At 40.9% G+C, this 20,118-nt stretch overlaps 1 protein-coding gene across 1 annotated transcript; it reads right to left on the bottom strand.

The window, feature by feature from the left end:
- Positions 1-1,135: 1,135 nt before the first annotated feature.
- On the bottom strand, positions 1,136-18,617 carry PARVG (parvin, gamma). Its single transcript, XM_009702142.1, has 12 exons — positions 18,539-18,617; positions 18,008-18,072; positions 15,313-15,415; positions 14,006-14,146; positions 13,469-13,584; positions 11,369-11,424; positions 10,418-10,440; positions 8,525-8,586; positions 8,343-8,411; positions 7,098-7,199; positions 3,312-3,384; positions 1,136-1,426 (listed from the first exon to the last, which is right to left on the bottom strand). Exons 1-12 carry the CDS (start codon positions 18,615-18,617, stop codon positions 1,347-1,349), a joined length of 969 nt encoding a protein of 322 aa, XP_009700444.1. The 3' UTR covers positions 1,136-1,346.
- Positions 18,618-20,118: the final 1,501 nt, after the last annotated feature.

Raw genomic sequence — 20,118 nt, 5'->3', positions numbered from 1 at the left:
AGATCAGAGATCAAATGTCAGAGTCACTGATGACAGGAAATCAAACCAGTTTAGAAAGAAGCCAAAACAATATCAAAACAGCTTTTTTTTTAATTGGATTCAAGCTTTATGCAACACAAATGTGACATAATTTTCAGGTCAAGGGAGTAGATGAAGGTTTTGAAGGAGTTCTGATTTAAAACCCCTGGGAAAGACTGAGGGTGACAGCTAACATAAATTGCAGCTAGCCTTGCTGCATCCAGAGGGAGCTGCTGGGATGCTTGGGAATAGCTGCTGGGCAAATTCAGCTAAGAGAGCCTCAGCGGAGTTTCAGAGTACCCCCAGCATGAGTATGAATGATGTCAGAAGTGACAGAAGCTGAGAGTTTCACTACTCCCACCCATGATGGCTTCTATCTACTTCTACCAGCCGCAGAGGAAGCCAGCATCTATATCCACCTCTTACCGGACAGAAAGCGTGGGTGTGTTAGTCACTCCTACAACATGCCTGACACAGGAATCGGAATTCCCACTAGTCAAGACATTACATTAGGGCTGCAACAGGTTGGAGCTGGCCACAGTTTGGCATTAGCTTAGCAAGGAAATAAGGGCATCTTGCTACAGCTGTGCAGGAGACCCCTCTGTTAGTGCAGTCTCACACAGCATGTTGTTCCAAGTCCCTTCTCCATATTTGAGCAGGCAAATACTGAAACTTTTATCAAACACTTGGTAAGTTCATATTTCATTTCTGCTACCTATTCATTTGGTGTCCAATCCATATCCTCTTGTCCGACAACAGTTGGCCAGTTGTCTAAAGAAGGTTTTGAACTTGAGCTTCAAGCATGTCTGCAATCTTCCCAGAGATGCTGTGGTGAGTCTTTCACCTTCTTTAGTTTCCAGAGGGACTAGAAGCAGGAAAGTGGGGAGGTTGCAACAACAGCTTCCAAATTCACCTCCAGAAGTGAAGAATGCAGAGTCTAGAATAAACACACATTGTACTTCTTTGCAGCATTGGGGGCACTCAGAGAGAACAACAGACAGGGTCTGCAGCAAGCGCTACAGCCACAGAATTACACAGTACTCTGGTCCTGGACACAGACAGAACCACAGAACCGATTTGGTTGGAAGAGACTTCTGGGATCATTGAGTCCAACCTTTACTTACAGTTGCTCAGGCTGTATACGTGAAACCTTGCATGAATACATACTTGCATATACAATGTTAATACTGCAAGTGTCAAACACAAGTGCACGCACATAAACAGTGGCAGAGCTGGGAATCCAAAAATCAGACCATGACATGCTAGAGGGGGGAAGAAAAAAAAAAAAAAAGAAAAAAAAAAAGAGTCCAAGATCTTGGCCTTGCTCTTCATGTTTCTTTGGTCTTGTATTTGGAATATAAGCAATACAGAATCCGCATTGTAGCCTTTATATCTCCGTTCACAATATCTGTGGATACACAAACCAGAAACAACAAAACCAGATGGGAAGTATTAGCAATCCCTGGAATAGAAAGAGACTGCAGCTGCCAAAAACAATCTTCCACCTTTCCCCGATTATAATGTGAACTTAGACAATCTAATTGTAACAAGAAGCAAAACAGGAACTACAGAGCTAGAAAATTATTTATCAAATAAACTTAAGGAAAAGGGACCTTCACTGCACTATCTTGCTGGAAGACAGGATAAATAATGCATAGTAAGAAATAATTCTTCACTAGCAGAGAACAGAGTAGATAATTTCATAGGACTTTACAGATTTATTTTTTTATGATTATTTTATGGCAGGAATAATGTTGGGAATTACCTGACACTTTATTTTTTGGTTGTAACGTTTCCATCATGTTTTGCTGCCATTGATGTTTTCTTTTTTCATTTAGTTTTCAGCTTTCACGTTCTTGGCTAGACAAACTGCTCTTGTATTTAATAATTGCAATGGAAGAGGGTAACTGATTTAGAGGGTTTACTTTTTTTCTTACTATGCTGTAAATCACCAGGAGAAAGACTAACAATGAAACACTAGTAAATGAGATTCTTGAAAAGTCTAAATAGTGTAGCTGTAATAAGTACCTCTAAATCCTATTAAATTCAATCACTAGCTGAGGATTTTCCCAGTGAAGCTAAAGGACCTGTGGATGTTGGGACCAGTATTTCTTATACGGATCAACTTTGTGTTTGAGGCAGTGCAGAATAGCCAGAGGGAAGGAGAGAAAGCATGGGTCTATCTCCTTTCATACAAAAGGTGGATCTCAGCATGCAGATCGGAGCTCACGCAGATTACTGTTTTCAAAGTTAACAGAAATAGCTTTCCAAACTCCTAGCTCTGTACAGTATGGCAAAAAGCCCACAATTCATGCGTGCCCGTCATGCACGCTGCCAACATCACCAAAGCATTAGTGGAAAAAGAAAACAAAAGAAAAACCAAAGAAAGTCAAATTCTATCTTTCTCTCTCCCTGGTGTCATGGGTTACGTACTCAACGCATGCGCCCACTTGCATATGAATAACTAAGAGGGGAAGAGAAAATGCTTTCTGTTTTTAATAAAGATTTGATTTCCTTATTCAACAACAAGCTTTTGAGCTTGATGGAGGAATGATGGGGTGAGGTTACATGCCCTGCAAGAGGTCAGGGTACGCAGTCACAACACCACCCACCAATGTAACCACATCCCTCATCCCACCAGGAGCTTGTAAACCAATTTTTTTTAATTGGAAAATTGGACTCATCCAAAGGAAACTTTATTTTTGTGGTGGGGCAAGAGAGAGGAACATGCATGTACATTGACTCAGTGACGAAAGCATTCACTTGGATGTAGGAAGTCAAGATTCAGCTCCCAGGTCTGAACTAGGCAGAATAGCAACTTAAAACCTATGAATTTCACATTCAGAAGACTGATCCACCAGCTCTGCTGGGTTTGAATAGAGTGGTCAGTGTTTCTGATTTTCAGGACATATTCTGCAAGGTATCTTCCCACATGAAGCAAGCTTGTCTTTAATGCACTAAAATCTTTTATGAAATAGGAAAATACCTGTCATTTCCGCAGGAGCTGCCATTCTTTTAAATCTTTAACAAATACTGACTTACTAAATAGTTTCAGTTTAGTGTAAAGTTACTAAACTTATAACAATCCAACATTTTTAGTATAGAAATAAAAATTGTTCAAAACAATTCTGAGCTTCATTACTATTCATTCTGAATGAGGAGCTATGGGGCAGCCATATAATGAAATATGTCAGCGTTACACTGCAGAACCTACTTTCTTCAATTACCCTAACTTTTGCTGAGCCAGGATATTAGCAATTCTATGCCAGACAAGTTTGCGTGTCATGACTCACCTTCAGAGTTCACAGAAAAATTCAGAAGACCTCCATCTGCCAGCAAGTCCAATGCAAGGTTAACGTTGTGAAGCTGTTGATGAGAGAGAGGGAGATCGATGTAAAAGAAAATATTTTCCACCCAACAGTGCAGTGGCCAGGAGGTTTTTAAGAAGTATTTCTCTAGTAGCTGAAGATACTGATTCATAAATATGTGCTTATACTCATCATCTTAGTTTTGATGAAGTGCTCTTCAGAATTTCTACCAATTATCACATAAAATCAGATTTATCCATCTCCAACAAAATGTATCCCATGAGGTGGGCAGAAGAATCCATTTATTTAAAAACAGAGTTTGCATGTGAAAGTCTTGTGTTAATGGGTGTTTCCACGGGGAAAACAGGCTAGATTCATAACTGGATCTAATAGATGCATGGAATTTACTTCTATTTTTTTAACAATACCCATATGCTTACCACATCTGGAACAAGCAAAAAATACATAAGGAAGAAGTTCTCCATATTTCTTTCAGAATTGCAAAGACTGCAAGTCTTTCAATCAGCTATATTTGAGAGCTATAAGTTTATGCTTTAACATATAAGGATGTCTATACACAGTAACAATGGTGATGATATCCCTTAATATTACTCATGAGAAATTAAGCTGTGGGTTTTTTCTGATTTTTCCTCACTGTTTTTTCTCTCCCTTCCCCATATAAAAGCAGCATCACATGCATATGCAGTAGTCATGAATGATTTTTTCCAAAGTAATACAACATCCCATTGCTAACTTCTAGTAGCTTTAGGGCAGTTGTTTACTTCGTTGGTAATTAGCAAGCTCCCTTCCTCTGATGAAGTAACAAGACCTGAACAAACTTCCAGTTGTCTCTTCGTACATTCCTTAGGCTATGGAGCAATTTCTCCTTTGGGACGCACACAATAACTGCTGCCGTGCTGTTCCCTATCATCTTCTGACAACAAGCACAGAGGGCCCCCACACATAAGCCCAGCAAAAACTGTGTGTTCTGAAGTGAAGCGACAGATTTATGTTTTACCTGGTTCTCTGGCTAACAAGTAACTGAGACTGACAGTCTGGATTCGGGCTTGTTTTCTTCCTCTGATAGTCAGCAGCCAGGAGAGCTTGAGCTCACACAGATCTGCACAATTTTCTGATCAGAATGAATAAATCAAATGTTTTCTTAATGAACCAGCATAGGTAAAAGGGGCACATTTCCCTCTCTGTAATGCATATAAGATTTGCAAGGAATGATAACATGCAGATTTCAAATAAATCTTCAGACAGAAATAATGGTAATTACCAAAGAAAGGCAACCTAGAAAAATAAGTTGTTTCATCCAATTGTGCTTCCAGACTCAAAAGAGCTGGACAATTCACTAGGATTTACAACAGGATATGGGTCAGGACATTTGGGGTGTTTCAGCACTGGGCCTGTTCTGGCAAAACTACTGAGTTCACACAGTTTTGCTAAGCACAGGGGCCCTGCTTCATCATCATCTTCACCTCCTGACTGCACAAAATTCACCCCTAATTTCAGCCTGACCTATTTTGTGATGATGTTCTTTGTCTCGGAATACACACTTTTCCATACACATGAGCGCCCAGAGCTGGACTTTCATTACAGTTACTTGTAAACCTCATCTTTTGGTAATAAACACCCAAAACCCCTGCAACAAACCTCCTCATGTGCAGTGTTGTCTTCTTGCACCTGTAGGTGGGTCACCTCTCAAACTTCTGCTCCTGCTTTCCGCACCCCTCCTGTCCCTCTAACATGGGCTCCTGCCCTCCCTATTTCTTGTTCCTATTTCCTCCTCAGTATCACTGCTTCCATCCCAATTTCCTCTCCTTGCGATTCAGTAAGTGTATGTATCAGCTTTGAATCACAAGCTTTCAGCTTGAAGGAAAGTTGATGCACCACACCGATCATAACAGTGCGTGTGGTTGTCACCATTTTTGTAACACAAATGACATGCTTTAAATCTCAGCAAAGGTTACATTTTCATACTTTACTGTACCAATTAACGTCTAAAATGACAGGGAGTTAGAAAGCACAGGGGAATTGAAAGACATATTTTATGTACAAATGACAGTTGAACTATGGTTGCCCAATATTTTTAGTTATATTGTCATCCTGCTTTTCATCTTGTAATGAACATCAGAAGAGAAACGCATGGTAAATACCACTTTGGTAAACTGTTCAACGATAAGTCCAGTACTTGGACATAACTTTGCTAAAGTGAAATTACTAGGATGTAAAGAATTGTACTGATCCAGTAGCCAACCCCATTATATTCCTCTCTGAGGTCAGTGACCAGCACATGCAGGGTAAGAACTAGAAAGTTTGAGCTCTGAGTTGTACCTGAAATGTAGGGGTATCTCTTCTTGAAAGAGATCTGTGAGGCTTGAATAGGACTGATCCAAACCCCAAAAGGTGATCTATGAAATTTTAAATAAACAAAATATTCATTGACTTCCTCTGAATAAAGTTAATGGAAATGTTAAAAATTTCCAAGTCAATGGACCGAAGCAAACAATTTTGAAAACTGAGTGGAGGAGGAGAAAGGGAAGAAAAACAACTGCAAGGAAATGCTTTGATTTTGTTTGATACAACCCTTCAAAATATATTTTCCCTACTCTTAGATTTTAAAAAAAATCTGAATTTTCCTAATACCTTAAAACAGTCATCAACTCACAGCAATGAATTTTTGACAAAACTTGAACCTAGGTCTCAGAAAACTGTGCTTTTAAATGTTTTGATGAAAACCTCCACGGGAGTATTTATTAATTAATACAGTACCTCTGAAAATTTTCATTACAAATAAATATTGCTCAGGAAGATGAACTGCAGTGAGGTCGGGCATCGGATGAAAGCCTCGTCTGCATGGGGAAGCTGTAATGCAAACCATGCCAGAGGAGAGATTCCCTTCTCAGGCAGCTCTCAAGCAAAAGGGATCTGACACATTTCACCTTCAGAGATCTAACTAAATACAACCCAGGAAAAATAGCCATGGTTTCAAGATTTTCAGAGCTATTCAGTGACCCAAATGGAAAATCCCTAGCCACACCAGAGACAATTTGAAAATATCTCAAATAAAATCTATCAATATCCTAGATCTGTGGAGGAGGCATTTACCCCAGCAGTCCAGCACGCGCTACCTTCTGGCTCATGCCACTTTTTTCTTTTAAAGCATTGATGAAATCTTCCTGGTAGAGGCTGAAAAAGGTGTCAAGCAAGTCTGGCTGAGTAGATTACAGCTCACAGCCTTGGGGAAGGAAAAGATATAAACTATCAAGAGCTTCCTGAGCACAGAGAGGAACTTCAAAATGTTCTAGTCATGTCTTGATTAAGGTATATTTTTAGGACAGCGTAAGGAAACCTATAGGGATCCAGTTCTGCCATGCAAGAATTGTCATCCACTTAAAAATGTTGTTTGTGGGACAGACTTGTAGGAGATACAATACCAGTTCCCTGCCACACAGACCCTCTGTATTTCACCGGAAAGCTTCAGAAGCACGTATCTGCCAAATTAACGCAAGTAACAATAGTTTGCCTGCTATGAGATAATAACTAATTTTGACAACACTGACCTGTTCCAAGGTATTTGAACAGCATCGAGTGTGTGCACTTGTACTGTCCCAAACCACGATCCTGCAAACACTGCTCGCACATGACTTCACATGCAGCAGTAGCATTTAAAGAAAGATGCAGAGCTCTTCACTGGCATACAGAAGCATTAAATACACAAGATGTTTGAAGCCTGAAGCTCTAAGTAATTAAACAACAACCTACCATCTCTGTGGTGCTGGCTGGAGTCAGGAAGAAATCCCTTAAATTCAGAAAGTAACCCTCCAATTGTCCAATTAACAGAAGTAAGGTAACTCCATCTGCAAACTAGATGAAGAACGATCTGAGTTATTATTTATTATGTTGGCTCTTAGTAAATTACTCTGATAAATGCCATTCTAGCAATAAAGGAATTCAAATGGTAGTCTGGCAAGCAGACAGCCTAATGATTCAGCTCAATCTCTTCCACAGTGAACTTCGTATTTAGTTACATAAGGCTCCCAAGTTCATATTAGTGAAAATATGACCTTGTAAAAGGACAGCGATTAAAACAAACTATTCCAGATGGGAAGAGACTTCAGACGATGACAAGTGACAAACGCATAATTATAAATAAAAGAAAACTGTGCCTAGTGCCCAAGATTTATGACAAAACACTTGCAAAACTCCCTTTCTCACAGTTACCCACCAGAAAAACCCAGAAGAGCACTGGAGCATGGCTCTGCTTTTCATCCACACGCCATAAATTGCAGGGACTGCCACTGCACCAAGGTGTTGAATGCTTGGAGCAAAGCAAGAGCTGTCGGCTGATTTCTGCGTGCGTGTCCGCAGAAGTAGGGAATGAAAAAGCCACGAGGGACATCCCTGATCTCACGTCCCATCACTTGCTTGCTTCCCGGAGAGGCACAGGGAGTATGCTGTGGCTGCCTGGCTCTGCACGAGCTGCCCTCTGTTGAGGCAGTGGCAGCGGAGGCGGTTGTGCCTCTCCATCCAGGGAGGTGATCCCAAGGTGCCTAATGAGCACTTCTCTTGCCATTTCATGGACTCTAAAGCAGCTCAACGTTCAAAGGACAGGACTTTGAAATGTAATGAAAATCAGGCCTTCCTACCGTGAAGCAAATCTAGCATTAAAAATCACTAAGCACCAGCAATCAACTTGGCTTTTATTTTAATCGTCAGAACACCTTTACTTCCATCCTGATAGAAAGAGCATCCATAGTAGTTGGGCAGACTCTGAAAATTAGTCCCTGTAGCATTACAAGGGCAGCATTCAATACAAAGCTGTATTTTTTCATTACTCATTATCTTCAGAAACTTCAGACACTAAAGCCTGATATCTTAACCTGAAGCTAGAAATGTTACGTTGCCAAGATTCAAATTACTACAACAAAAAGGAGGAATCCTAATGGTGAGAGGAAACACTCAAATGGCTAACAAAACATGGTTAACACACAGCTTAGAGCAGGCTACCTGAGATTTGATGTCTTGCACACTTAATCCTAATTTTCCAACATGCTGGTTGACAAATTGCAAAAATACCTAAAGAAAACAGAAGGGGAGGAGAGGGTGGAAGAAAAGATACCTTTTTTCAGTGAAGTCATGCATTATGTTTTACCTTACAAATTTTGATGACTATTAAAAAAGTAAATTACCTGGTTTACAGCATTTAGTTTATCTGGGGCACGGGTAAATAATTCATCAAAGGCATCATCTTCTGTATCAAAACAACATTAATTGTTATTATTTAGAATAACTGTCAGATCAGAGGTTTAAAGTGGCTCCAGAAGGAGAAAGGTGTTCACACCTTAGAAGCCAAGGAGGAAAAGAGTTGTAGGGAGACAGGGAAAAATTCTGCTTTTGTATTTATCAGAGGTGACAGGCATCCCTTCAGCCTGATAACATCAAAGAAAACAATTTACTTCATTCAGCTCTGTAATTTTCACCTGCAGAGGTTCTCAAGATTTGTGCTGCCACCAGTCTGAGCAATGGCTAAGTTTTGCATCTCTACAGTTTATCTCTTTTCAGTTATGTTTTTTTTTAACCCTGAACCTCTGGGATAAAATATTGTAAGCAGAGAAGAGCAGCTATACATTTTACTGCTCTCCCCCAACAGAAATGTCAATTACATCGAATTTGCAGAAAAACAGCCCCCTTCCTTCAAAAAAACCCACAAACTAGATTTTGAGTTTGGAGATGCTGTCCTTCCTCTGAAAATTCATGGACCTCAAAAATGACCAGTGCTGCCATCCACTTCAAAGGCAGGCACTGAGCCGGTGCCAGCCGTGCTGCACCAGAGAACTAGCACAAGTTTAAAGATTTCCAAGGAAATGAGATTCATCGAAGTCCCTGTGAATGCCCAACCTCACCTCCCTTTCCTGCCCAGGTTTAGAGAGAGCAGGATACATCTCCTCCCGGTAACAAGACTGCTCTGGTTCAAGCATGAACGAAGCATTTGAAACCCTTGAAAAGGCAGCTTTGCTTAAGGAAGATTCCTCCCAAAAGCCAGCAATAGAGAAGCCTCTGCCGTGAAAGGGTTTCCTCAGGTTTCTCCATTCTCCCTGTTACGGGGTTGCTGCAGGAGCAATGTCAGTAAATAGGTGAATCCATCAAACAAATCACTGAGCGACAGTCTGAAACCTGCAACAGTCTGGCAAACTAGAGAGCCCTCTTCTGGAGCCACGCTTTGGGATTTCTCTCTTTGTTAAGCAAGCTGTGTCAAAAATAGAGCATTTTGAAGAGTGAATTGCAGATTTCTCTTCCCAGCAGAATCAGCCCACTGGAAGAAACACCTAATTACAGTTTGGGTAGGTTGCTTTTTTTTTTTTTTTTCACAATTTCAGCCCACACTAGAGACCACTCAGTGGAGTAAGTGATAAATATGTATTAAATGATATAGTTTGCACCTCTGCAAAGAATGAAAGTGCTAACATAAAGGGCACAGCAGAGAATTAAAATGGTTGCCTTGATTCACAGGGATGCAACGTGCTCCTTTGCGGCAAGGAAGAGCAGCTCACACCGAAGTCTGAGCAGTGCCCAGACCCGCAGGCTCTGCGCACGTGGACATTTTTCACCTTAAGTGTTTCACAGCCCTCAAAAGCCCTAAGGGTAAAAACTCTGGGGATGTTTGCAAATTTCATTTGCAAACTGCGGAAAGGAAACTACATTGAAACTGGTAGCAACAAGAAACACAATTCTCAAGCTGTTACACCCATAAATAGTTTCAACAGTGAATGAGGTCAATGCATAAATCCAAGACGTTCGTTGCCCCAAGCCCGGCCTTCTCTGTTGGGTCAACCCACTGTTTTATCTCGTCTCACCTCCCATCTGTTGCTTGTAGTCCATAGGCAAAGTGACCACCCAATTTCCAAACTATATTGTGTTGATATGAACAGACATTTGGAGAAAAACACCAGGAGAAATCCATGAATCTCCATTAACTCTAGTGGGAGCACACTGATTTTTATCATGAGGCAAAAATGGATGAGAATGTGGTGTATAATAGCACATTACAGTGAAACACTGAACTTGGCAATGCCAGTACTTACTTGACTGCACTTCTGAATTCTCCCTAAAAGTGCAATAAAAAGCAAGAATTAGAAAAAGCATTCAGCAGAACTAATCTTATTCACAAGCAAAGCTTATCTGGGTCATCAGCTATCTTATAAAGCAGGAGATACAGTGTAAAGTGCCATTAACTTTATGTCAGAGTAACTTTCCAACAGCCATTTTTAAGTACACTGTATATCTGTATAGGCTCTTGGAAATATATGAGATTTTAACTGGCCCGCAGACCAATGAACATTTATTTCGTAAGTACAATCCATAATATCCTCTTCCAATAAGCTGCTCGTGATATTAGAGTTTGAAGATGTTCTCGTATATACAAGATGACAGTAGGAAAATCTGTTTCTAGTTCCTAGAACGATGTCCATATTTTCTCAGTATGTAAGTGGTATCCTACTACTTAACTCCTTTAATAATGACAGTATCTCACAAACGCAGCAAGCTCAAACCTTTCTTTCACAGTAAAATAAGAACTGCCTCCTTTCTCTTTATTTAATAACACAATAGCAACAAATTAAAAGTAGATGTAAACCACTGTGGCTTTAGAAAATTTCCAGTTTAATTTGGGACAGGTAAATTTACAGTACTGCATTTTTATTATTATATTTGTTATTATATTCCATGGCAATGACAAACATTAAGCCTCAGAAATAATCATACACATTATTTTAGAGATGTTTTTATAAAGAAGATTATTATACCAATGGTATAATACCAAATCTGAAGAGCTAAAAAAAAAAAAAAGGGGGGGGGGGGAAAAACAGGGGGGGGGGGGGGGGAAGAAATCAGAGAAACTGTTCGCATGCATATGCATGCCTGGGTTCACACTTTTTGTCATCATCATGATCCCAGCTATTTTTTCTAAAGGGGAAAACACCCACAATATTTCCTTTCTGATTGACAGTGCAAAAACCAGATATATCCCCTCTTACTTGTTTTCTGTGATACATTCCACCTCATTTGCTGTCTTTAATCCTCTGGAGGTGTTCTGTTGAAAGGACAATAAATATTTCTGGGTTTGTTACACAAAAAAAAAATCCATAAGCATTAATGAGGCTTTCATGACCTGTTTGCTGCCTTAAATGACTACTAGAGGGCATTTGTTCAAGAATACCAGTACAATTAGTACAGGCACGTTGAGAGGTTGCTGCTTCCTTCTGCTCTCTTCACTCTTCAACCACAAGTTACTTACTTTCCCATCAGAGGAAGCCAAAGGAGAAGCACGTGGTCCCTCAGCTGAAGTTCGGAGGCTGGCATGTTTGCCGGGAGTCTTGATGGATGATCCATCAAGCTGCTTTGGGCAGGCAGCAATTTCCTTGTGCACCTCACTGCAGTAAGGGCTCTCCAGTTTTACAGCACTGGAGGTGGTCACCTCTGCCTGATAATGACCTCACACCATGGCCTGCCACTTATCGATGAATCCCCCCTGCAGAGGACTTAGGTTTGGCAGGTTGCTTAGATTTAAGATGGCAATCCTTACTATTTCTGAAGCCACCTGGGAACTTTGCTTATGTCCCTGTACCTTTTTTACTCTATATAGATCTTAGTACTCCACATAGCCTCAAAAAAACCCAGTGTTCCAACCCAACTGACAATCTGAAGAGACAGGAGAGGATGGGCATGCCTGCTGCTTTATTCAGGCACCTGGCAAACATCTCGTCACAGGGAAGTCCTTGGTGTTTGCTGCTCCTCTCAGGCAGTGAAAAACATTCTCTGTTTATATACTGAGTCAAGTCCTTTGGGTCAACTCATTGCTGAAGAGGAGCGCGGCCAGCCCCATGGCACAAAGGCAGGTTCTTCCTGCAGACACGTGTTGCCGAAAGGCCAGGCCTTCTCCGGTCTCCCTTGGGCCTCCTCAACATTTCCCCCTGCCAGCCCTCAGACCCTCTCCTGAGCTGTGCCTTCATGGGCTTTCCTCACTTTTGACCTAATGACTACAGTTCCCACCAGGGGTATTGATATCTCCTACGGGGAATCAGCACACTATCACAACCCGATTATCTCCATCGCCCCTCCTCTCTCTCAGGGTTAACAGCCCTTTCCGATGCAGTTTCACAGGTAATCCTTCCCAATTTCAGCGCACCTGAGGTACTCACAGCCCTGTAAGGCACTAGACGGAGGGCCGCTCTCCTCAGTCTGGGCTGTCACCGATCACCCACACGACAGGAGCATGGGCAGCAATGCACAATTTGGACTCCCATTAGATACCAGAGAGACCATTCCTCGGCTGAAATGCTCGACTGGGATGGGGCCACAACGGCTACCTTTGCAGAACCAAGCCTCAGAAGAATCTGTCCCTCCAGGACACTTTTAAACCTCCTGAAGTGACACAGAGAGCTCAAGGGCATGCTTGGTTTACGTCACGAATCTCTGAAGAGGGAAGAGCACTAGGTCATGCCATACAGACCGGGCTCCCAACACCACTGAATTGCAAACCCTCTGTTAAAATTGTAACACAGTGGGGTTAATTTTTGCAATTATATCCCAAATTGCAGGATATTTGATGTTCTCCTAAAGTCCCAGCGTTGACTTTAAGAAACCATAGAGGAAGAAAGCACGTAGATCTCAGCTTGTAGAGAAAAATACCAAAATGTGACCCCAATGGAAGGGGAATAAAAACTCCTTTTCCCTGAAGAAATAAAACCTCAGCATTAAACCAGTGTCACGATTTACAAGTGCAAGCTTCTATTTTAAAACACTTAGAGATAGTAAGAGCAGAATTTCTTCTTTTTTTTTTTTCTTCTTTTTCTTCTTTACAGAGATCAATAGCTGTTTTCAGGTTGGATCATTCCTTTTTTTTAGATCAAAGAGAAAAAACAGCATAATGCTTCTACCCTCTTAAAGATCCAGGATCTGAACTGAGAACAAAATGATAGTCTAGTCCAGAAAACTCAGAAATGAAAAGGCACAATTCACAGAAAATACAAGTATCTCTTTCACAGCTGCACACACACTTCTGCCTAATTCTAAGAAAGTTAGACTTGTGAAAGGTCTCTAGGACCTACTGTAATAAATATTGAAACTATAGTTACCTCAATGGTGATTGTTTCCACTTGAACATTTGGAGGCATGGAGAGGTTGGGTTCGAAGTGTTTTGCTATTGCAACCAGAAGATGCAGTGTGCTTAGTAAGTCCTTTCTCAAGATAGCTATTCCGTGTAAAGAAAGAAAACAATGTTTAGTGTGCAAAACAAGTAAACCTGGCTCTAATATCACAAATTCTCCCTGTGCAGAGGATCCCAAGGTCATTGAGGGCCATTAACACAGGTGGGACCTCAGATTGGGGTTGACATAATTATCACAATTCAGCAATGCCACACCTTAAAAGTCCTTTTTGAGACATACGCATGGATGCTGAGGGCTGTTAAGTGCTCCACAAGCCACACACTTAGAGGATGCAGCCTGCATGACCCAGTCAGGGTCAGATATTTCTGTCTCACTTCTGATTCAACTAGTAACTGAAAACAGGTTGTTTAATTACTGTTCTGGCGCCCCTTTGCCTCATAGTAGCCTTATAGCAGAGGAATCCCTGTGATGGATAATTTTCTCCAGTTTCACTTCTGCACCTACATTCCACACTCCATTTCAGCTGACTTTCTTCCAGTTGCAAACACTTAGCCACAGCCTCCAGAATCACAGAGAGTTTCTGTCGCTGTTTGTTTTCTGTTAATGCAATCTTGTCAACATCCAGCTTGAGAGATCCTAGGTTTTCTTTGACAGAGAGTCCAGAGGAAGGAGAAGGACGTATTTTAACACCACCATAGGAAAAAAATAAAAATAAATCAGAATCATAAAATGACAGCAAAACACACAAAGTCTTGTTTTAAATGTTTGATACCACTTAATAGCTTCCACAAACCCACATCCCACAGCTGTATGCCTTGTTAAACTCCTGCGCTCCCTGAAAGCCTCAGTAAAATCAGTGAAGCTCTGCAAAAGGGGGAGGACTCAAGTCATTCCTTGCAGCATCATCCCCCAACCCTAGCACTCCACATTCCTCCTTTGCCTAGTGGAAGCTACAGGAATCCGACAAGTGAATCTTCCCTGCAGATACTGTATAAAGGCAATGTCAACTCACATATATAGAAGAAATCCCAGCTCATTGCTCAGGTAAGTAAACCTATGAAAATAAGCCAATCCTGTTCAGGCCGCTGCCCTCAGCCTTGCTGAACAGGAGATATGATTTGAAAGATATCCCCAAAAAGAATGAAAGGGGAAAGAAAAATAAAGTAGGGACATCCTGTTCAGGCCGCTGCCCTCAGCCTTGGTGAACAGGAGATATGATTTGAAAGATATTCCCAAAAAGAGTGAAAGGGGAAAGAAAAATAAAGTAGGGATAGAAGAGATGGAGAAATAGAAATACGCCAACAGGCTGTTCCAAGAGTGCTTCATACAAGCACCTTGTAGTGTAGAGAGCCTCTTAGATTTTCATCAGTTCCAGTTCCAGCCCAGTGCTTTAGACCTGGAACTTTTTATCATGTTTTCTTTAAAGCAGGAAAATATATAAATTATAGTGCTGATTCCATCTAATGTATCTGCTAGCATCACAAGTCACCTTTGTGCTCCTGGCTTGTGAAGCCCTCCTTCCCTTCAGAGGCACTGTAATTTCACACTTCAGGTTAACCTTTTTATTACGTTAACTAGCAGGCAAAAAAAACTTTCTTAAAAGAAAAATAATTATATAAAAACAATAGTGGGTCATCAGGCATTTGTTCAGAATTGCAGTTATCACAGATGGTTCAGAGTGTAGTGCTTTCTCTGTTAGCGAGAAGTGAGACTTCAGCAGATCACTGCTATTGCGATTAGTGAGGTTTATTCTCTGATCTGGAAGTTCCTCCATGATGTGTTTGTGAGCTAAACTCAAAGCAGCAGCTTACCCAAAAGATGATGAAGTACCAGCCCATCATACAGATCTTCTTCCAGACTTTTAACTACTATGTGTTCCTCTTTCAGAGTTGTGTTAATCCAGTCAATCAATAACTGTAGAGGAAAACAAAGCGGCTGGCAATTACACTCTTGTTTAGACAGCATAGCACCCAGTGCTATACTGTGTTTCACCTTTCTCTTTAGTCCCTTATCTCACATCTTGATTTGCTTTCAACCTCCACTTCCTTTGTGCTTTTTGGATGTTTTTTAAAGGGCAGTTAAGTATCAGTTAGTTCTCCCTAATTTTCAAGTGAAACAGACGTCTCAAGTCATATTCCTATGAATTTTGTAGAAACAGTTACACAGGTGGAGAGACAGACCCTATTCCCACTTCCATCAGGGAAAAGCTTGCCGAGTACACTTCCCAACCCCGGCCTTCACTAGACATCACAGAATTCACAAATTCAACCATCAGACAAAAGTTTGTAAGAAAAGAGGCTTCACTGTTTCTGTTGTTGATTCTTGTAGTCATCCATGTTACTAGCACTCCTCCCTTTCCTCTACTATTTTTGTTTTCTTTTTCTTCCTGCAATGTTGTACTAATCTGTCTCCAAATACCTTTTCTGGGGAAAAAAAAGCTTTTTGTTTATTTCCCTTTGTTACGTGGTAGTCGTCCTATTGCCCTTTCCAATATCCTTCCTGCCTTTGCAAGAGGAAGCTGCTGAGGAAGCCAAGGGCTGGCTACACTGGAAAGGAACCATGTTCCCAGTTACATCCCTTGGCCCTGCAGCCCCTTCTCTGGGCACTGTGCTCCTACACAGGAGACCAAAGGAGCTCCTCAGCACTTCCCCAAGCATGTGTTTTACCCGCATATGTTGACAGAAAGGGAAAATGACCAGCTGAAGCAGAACTGAAAAGCAGAAAGTACTGCTGAGTACAGATCTATGAGACCCCTTGTTTGCTATCTCAGCTCCAAACAGCCACATTCACAGCCTGCAGCTCACACAACTCTGCTCTCAGCCTGGTTGTTGAGGCCTCACTCAGCTGCAGAGCAGAGCGTTGTGTCTAAAATTGAGTGAACAGGGAAAGGAGAAAAGGAATACTTCAAGAAATCTGCTACTAGTTTCCAAATGTAACCATCTTCTATTTTACATGCAGTCCGATATTTATAGTAACTACACTGAGCCATTTCACATTCTTTCGTTCCCCAAAGCCACCTCAAAATGAAAATGCAGCAGAACAGAGTCTTTCTCCCAAGGGACTTTCTTTGCTTCCCCTATTCTTCCCTTGAAGACACCTCCCTGTCCATCCCCCCCGCCTCCATCCCAATCTTTCTCTAGAGGAGCCATGAACTCTTTAGATTAAGGCGACAATCAGTGGCACTGATGGGCACCCAGAGGACTGCCTCCCTTGGGACCCAATTTCCACCTCTTCATCATCCAAAGAAAAGGAATTAGACAGTGAAGAACATTGTTCAAGGAGTCTCTGATGGGAAATGGATTAAACACTGAATCTCACAGAAATCTTCATAAACTGACGAAATCTTCATTTTTGGCAGCCTGGAAAGAACAAATTCAGTGTCTCTGCAGACAACATAATTGCATTTTGTAGCACCACCTTTCAGATTTTCTCTTTTGTGTAAAAACATTGTGAAAGCCTGACAGAAAAATTAAATCTTTTTGATCAAATGTGCACAAAGGTTTAAGAAAACATAATATAGAAATGCACATATTTATGGATTTATGAATGCCATATAATACACATCAGCACATAGCCTAAGTTGGTTTTCACAATATTTATAACAATTTTAGTATCTCAGTAATGCCAGAAGTGCTGGTCTCATAAGAGACTTGCTACTTTTCTTCCAGGAAATTTCAGCATGCTAGCCTTCCCCTGGGCTGTGCCATTGGAGAAACACGGTGATTGCATGCACAGGGGAGATTTTCAAAATTACTTGGAAATAAAGTAATTTCCCAAGAAATAGGATTCATCCTTCACAGTTACCTCAAGCAGACAAGGTACCACACAACACCTTGAAAGCTTTTCTCCTGAATTCTTGGTGACTTGCATATCCTTTATCCCTTCTCCCTCTGCTCTATGCTATCCTAGTCAGGCTGCATCGCAGCCAAGTCAGCTGCCACTGGAGGTAGAAGACAAGACAGAAGACTGTTGCAAATCAGCACAGCAATCCTAAAACTTGTTATCATGGGATCAGGGCAGCAAACGTGCATGTATCCAAACATCTCTCTTTACTCACTGCAAATGCTGCCAAGGGTTTGCTTTCAGTCACGGTCCACTGTTCCAGCTGGATTTTCATTGCTATTACACTATCATTACAATGAAGGAGCAACCGAGTACTTCTGGTGTGGCTCATCCACACAGCCCAAGTTAGGAGGCGTACCATGTAAGAAGAAACTCAAGTTTTTCAATCTACACTCCACCTTACACACAGCAGTGAACATTCTTGGGTGGGGCAGGCATTTGAAGCTTGGTCCTGCATGGCCCCAGCCATCCTGGCACTGTGCTTATGCAAAAGTTCCGGTTTACTTGTGTGGAGCCCAAGTGCCAAAACCAGAGTTCATCCCCATCTGTACAGAGTGGGGGACTGGGCCGAAAGGGTTGGGTAATTTACAGGGCTGAGCATTAACACAATAGGTTAAAACAACTTCAGGTGAGGGTTAAACAATATAGTAAAAGAAACGGTACCAGTTTTAATTCTTCCAATTTGGGATTGTTGTTTGAGGTCGGTTTTATGAGTTTCTTCTTCTCACCTATGAAAGGAAGCAAACAAGATCCATTACAATTAGGTATGACTATTGCAAGTTTGCTGTAAAATCTGCTATCAGTTTAATATTACCCAATATCACTAACTGCCATATGTAGAAACACTGTCATTTTTTATTTTAACTGATTCCTTATGAGTGAGAAAATGGTGTATCAGACTACTAAGACTGCTGTTGGAAATTATGCTTCAACGTAATTCAAATCAGTAAGATCTAGATGGACAATTCTGGAAAGAGGAAAACAAACTTAGTCAGATCCTTATATGTGAAATTTAAAATTCAGTTAAAGAACCAGCTAGAATTTGTGTTGCTTCTTCATGATCTGCCTCTACAGAGTCATCAGCCAAATTACACACACAGAGCTTACTCATTGCTGATAAAAACTGCTTGGTACTGCTTGGTTCTTCAGGTCATTCTTTGGTCCTTTTTCTGTCCTGGTTCATAAAGTACATACCTTGAGCGATGACATTCTCAGCTAGGAATTGATTAAGTGCAGCAGGCTGTGTAAACACATTTAAAAAGTCTGGATCCATTGTCTTTTCTCACTCGTGGTAACCTGGTAAAAAATATGGGGGTAAAAGGAACATGAGTAAAGGCATGTAAAGGCCAAAATTAGTACTAAGAAGAAAACAAACAAACAAACTGAAGGGTTTTTTTTCAGCTACTATGTCATGACTGGTGGATCTCTTTTTTTAAAAAAATCTGGAAATGTATTTAAATGTATGTGAAGAAAAAAGAAGTTAAAAAGAACTTTCCTTTTTTCTGTTAATAATCAAAATGTAGGCAAAAAGCCCTAAGTACTAAAACTTGCCTTAATTCCATCTAATTCCATTTCATCTGAATTACATTAGTAAAATCATATTTCAGCTGAAACAAAAAAGCTTTCAGTTCCTAAGTATCAATGGATATCTCCTATAAAAACGACCAATATTTAAGAAGTATTAAATCAAGAATACAGTAGTTAAATTACTGAGACAAGCTTATAAATATATGCAGTTTCTTTTATTAGACCAGCTGGTATAGCTGTGGGGAAACAATGACATCTTTCTGGGTAGACAATCCCATCTTCATGTTGCAGTAAGTTGTATGGCTTCTCAAAGATTTTTTTATTATTTTAAATATAGATTGGAGAATGACTTTCCTTCCCAACTCAGATGTCCTCAAGTGAAAGTAGAATGACAATACACAATATAGCAGTGAAAATACCTTGTCAATAAACACAAAACTATGGGTGAGGTTTTCCAAAACAGCTAGGAGTCGTGTTGGAGGAGAGCAGAAGTCAGAGAAAGGAATGAGGTTGTCAGAACTGGGAGGAGAGGTTGCATAGCCATCTATACATGCTGTCCTACCAAACATCCAGCTGAAGTTTCGTCTCTATCACCAGCAACTATCTAAGGATAAGAGGCTGGCAACATATCTCCCACTCTTCTAGAAGCTGTGGCTCAAACCACAGTGCAAGTGGAGATAAGTCTGATTTTTTAACCATGGGTATGTAAGGCTGTGCCACACTGCCTACACAGACAACACAGAAGATAGAGCCAGAGTCTACAGGCAACTTACATGGTAGGAAATGTTCAGTTTTAAGTGCTTGCTTTTGCAATCTTAATGTTCATGTAAAAGTTTCTCAGTCAAGTCCACAAGACTAAAAATCTAGAATACTTTAGTTTGGCAAAGGCTAAAACTCAATAAAAAGTTACAGATAGTTCAATCTGAATCGTCTCTTTTACAAACTGTATAGAATCACAGAATCATTTAGGTTGGAAAAGACTTTTAAGATCATCAAGTCCAACCATTAACCTAGCACTGTCAGGCCCACCACTAAACCATGTCCCTAAGCACCACTTCTACATGCCTTTTAAATACCTCCAGGGCTGGTGACTCCACCACTTCCCTGGGCAGCCTGTTCCAGTGCTTGACAACCCTTTCAGGGAAGAAATTCTTCCTATATCCAATCTAAACCTCTCCTGGTGCAACTTGAGGCTCTTTCCTCTTGTCCAGTCGCTCATTACCTGGGAGAAGAGGCCAACCCCCACC

Source organism: Cariama cristata, unplaced genomic scaffold (assembly GCF_000690535.1).
Source record: "Cariama cristata isolate BGI_N322 unplaced genomic scaffold, ASM69053v1 scaffold21846, whole genome shotgun sequence".
Lineage (NCBI taxonomy): Eukaryota > Metazoa > Chordata > Aves > Cariamiformes > Cariamidae > Cariama > Cariama cristata.
The sequence above is the reverse complement of the archived record's forward strand: the minus strand, read 5'-3'. Positions and strand labels throughout refer to the sequence as shown.

What these genes read in the sequence shown, in the direction of transcription:
- PARVG (XM_009702142.1), bottom strand. Translation starts at nt 18,617, where the DNA reads ATGGATCCAGACTTTTTAAATGTGTTTACACAGCCTGCTGCACTTAAT. An exon ending in TGAGAATGTCATCGCTCAAG is followed by an intron (nt 18,073 to 18,538) that starts GTATGTACTTTA and finishes TTCCTTTCATAG; the next exon opens with GTGAGAAGAAGAAACTCATA. An exon ending in GGTACTTCATCATCTTTTGG is followed by an intron (nt 14,147 to 15,312) that starts GTAAGCTGCTGC and finishes TCTCTGTCAAAG; the next exon opens with AAAACCTAGGATCTCTCAAG.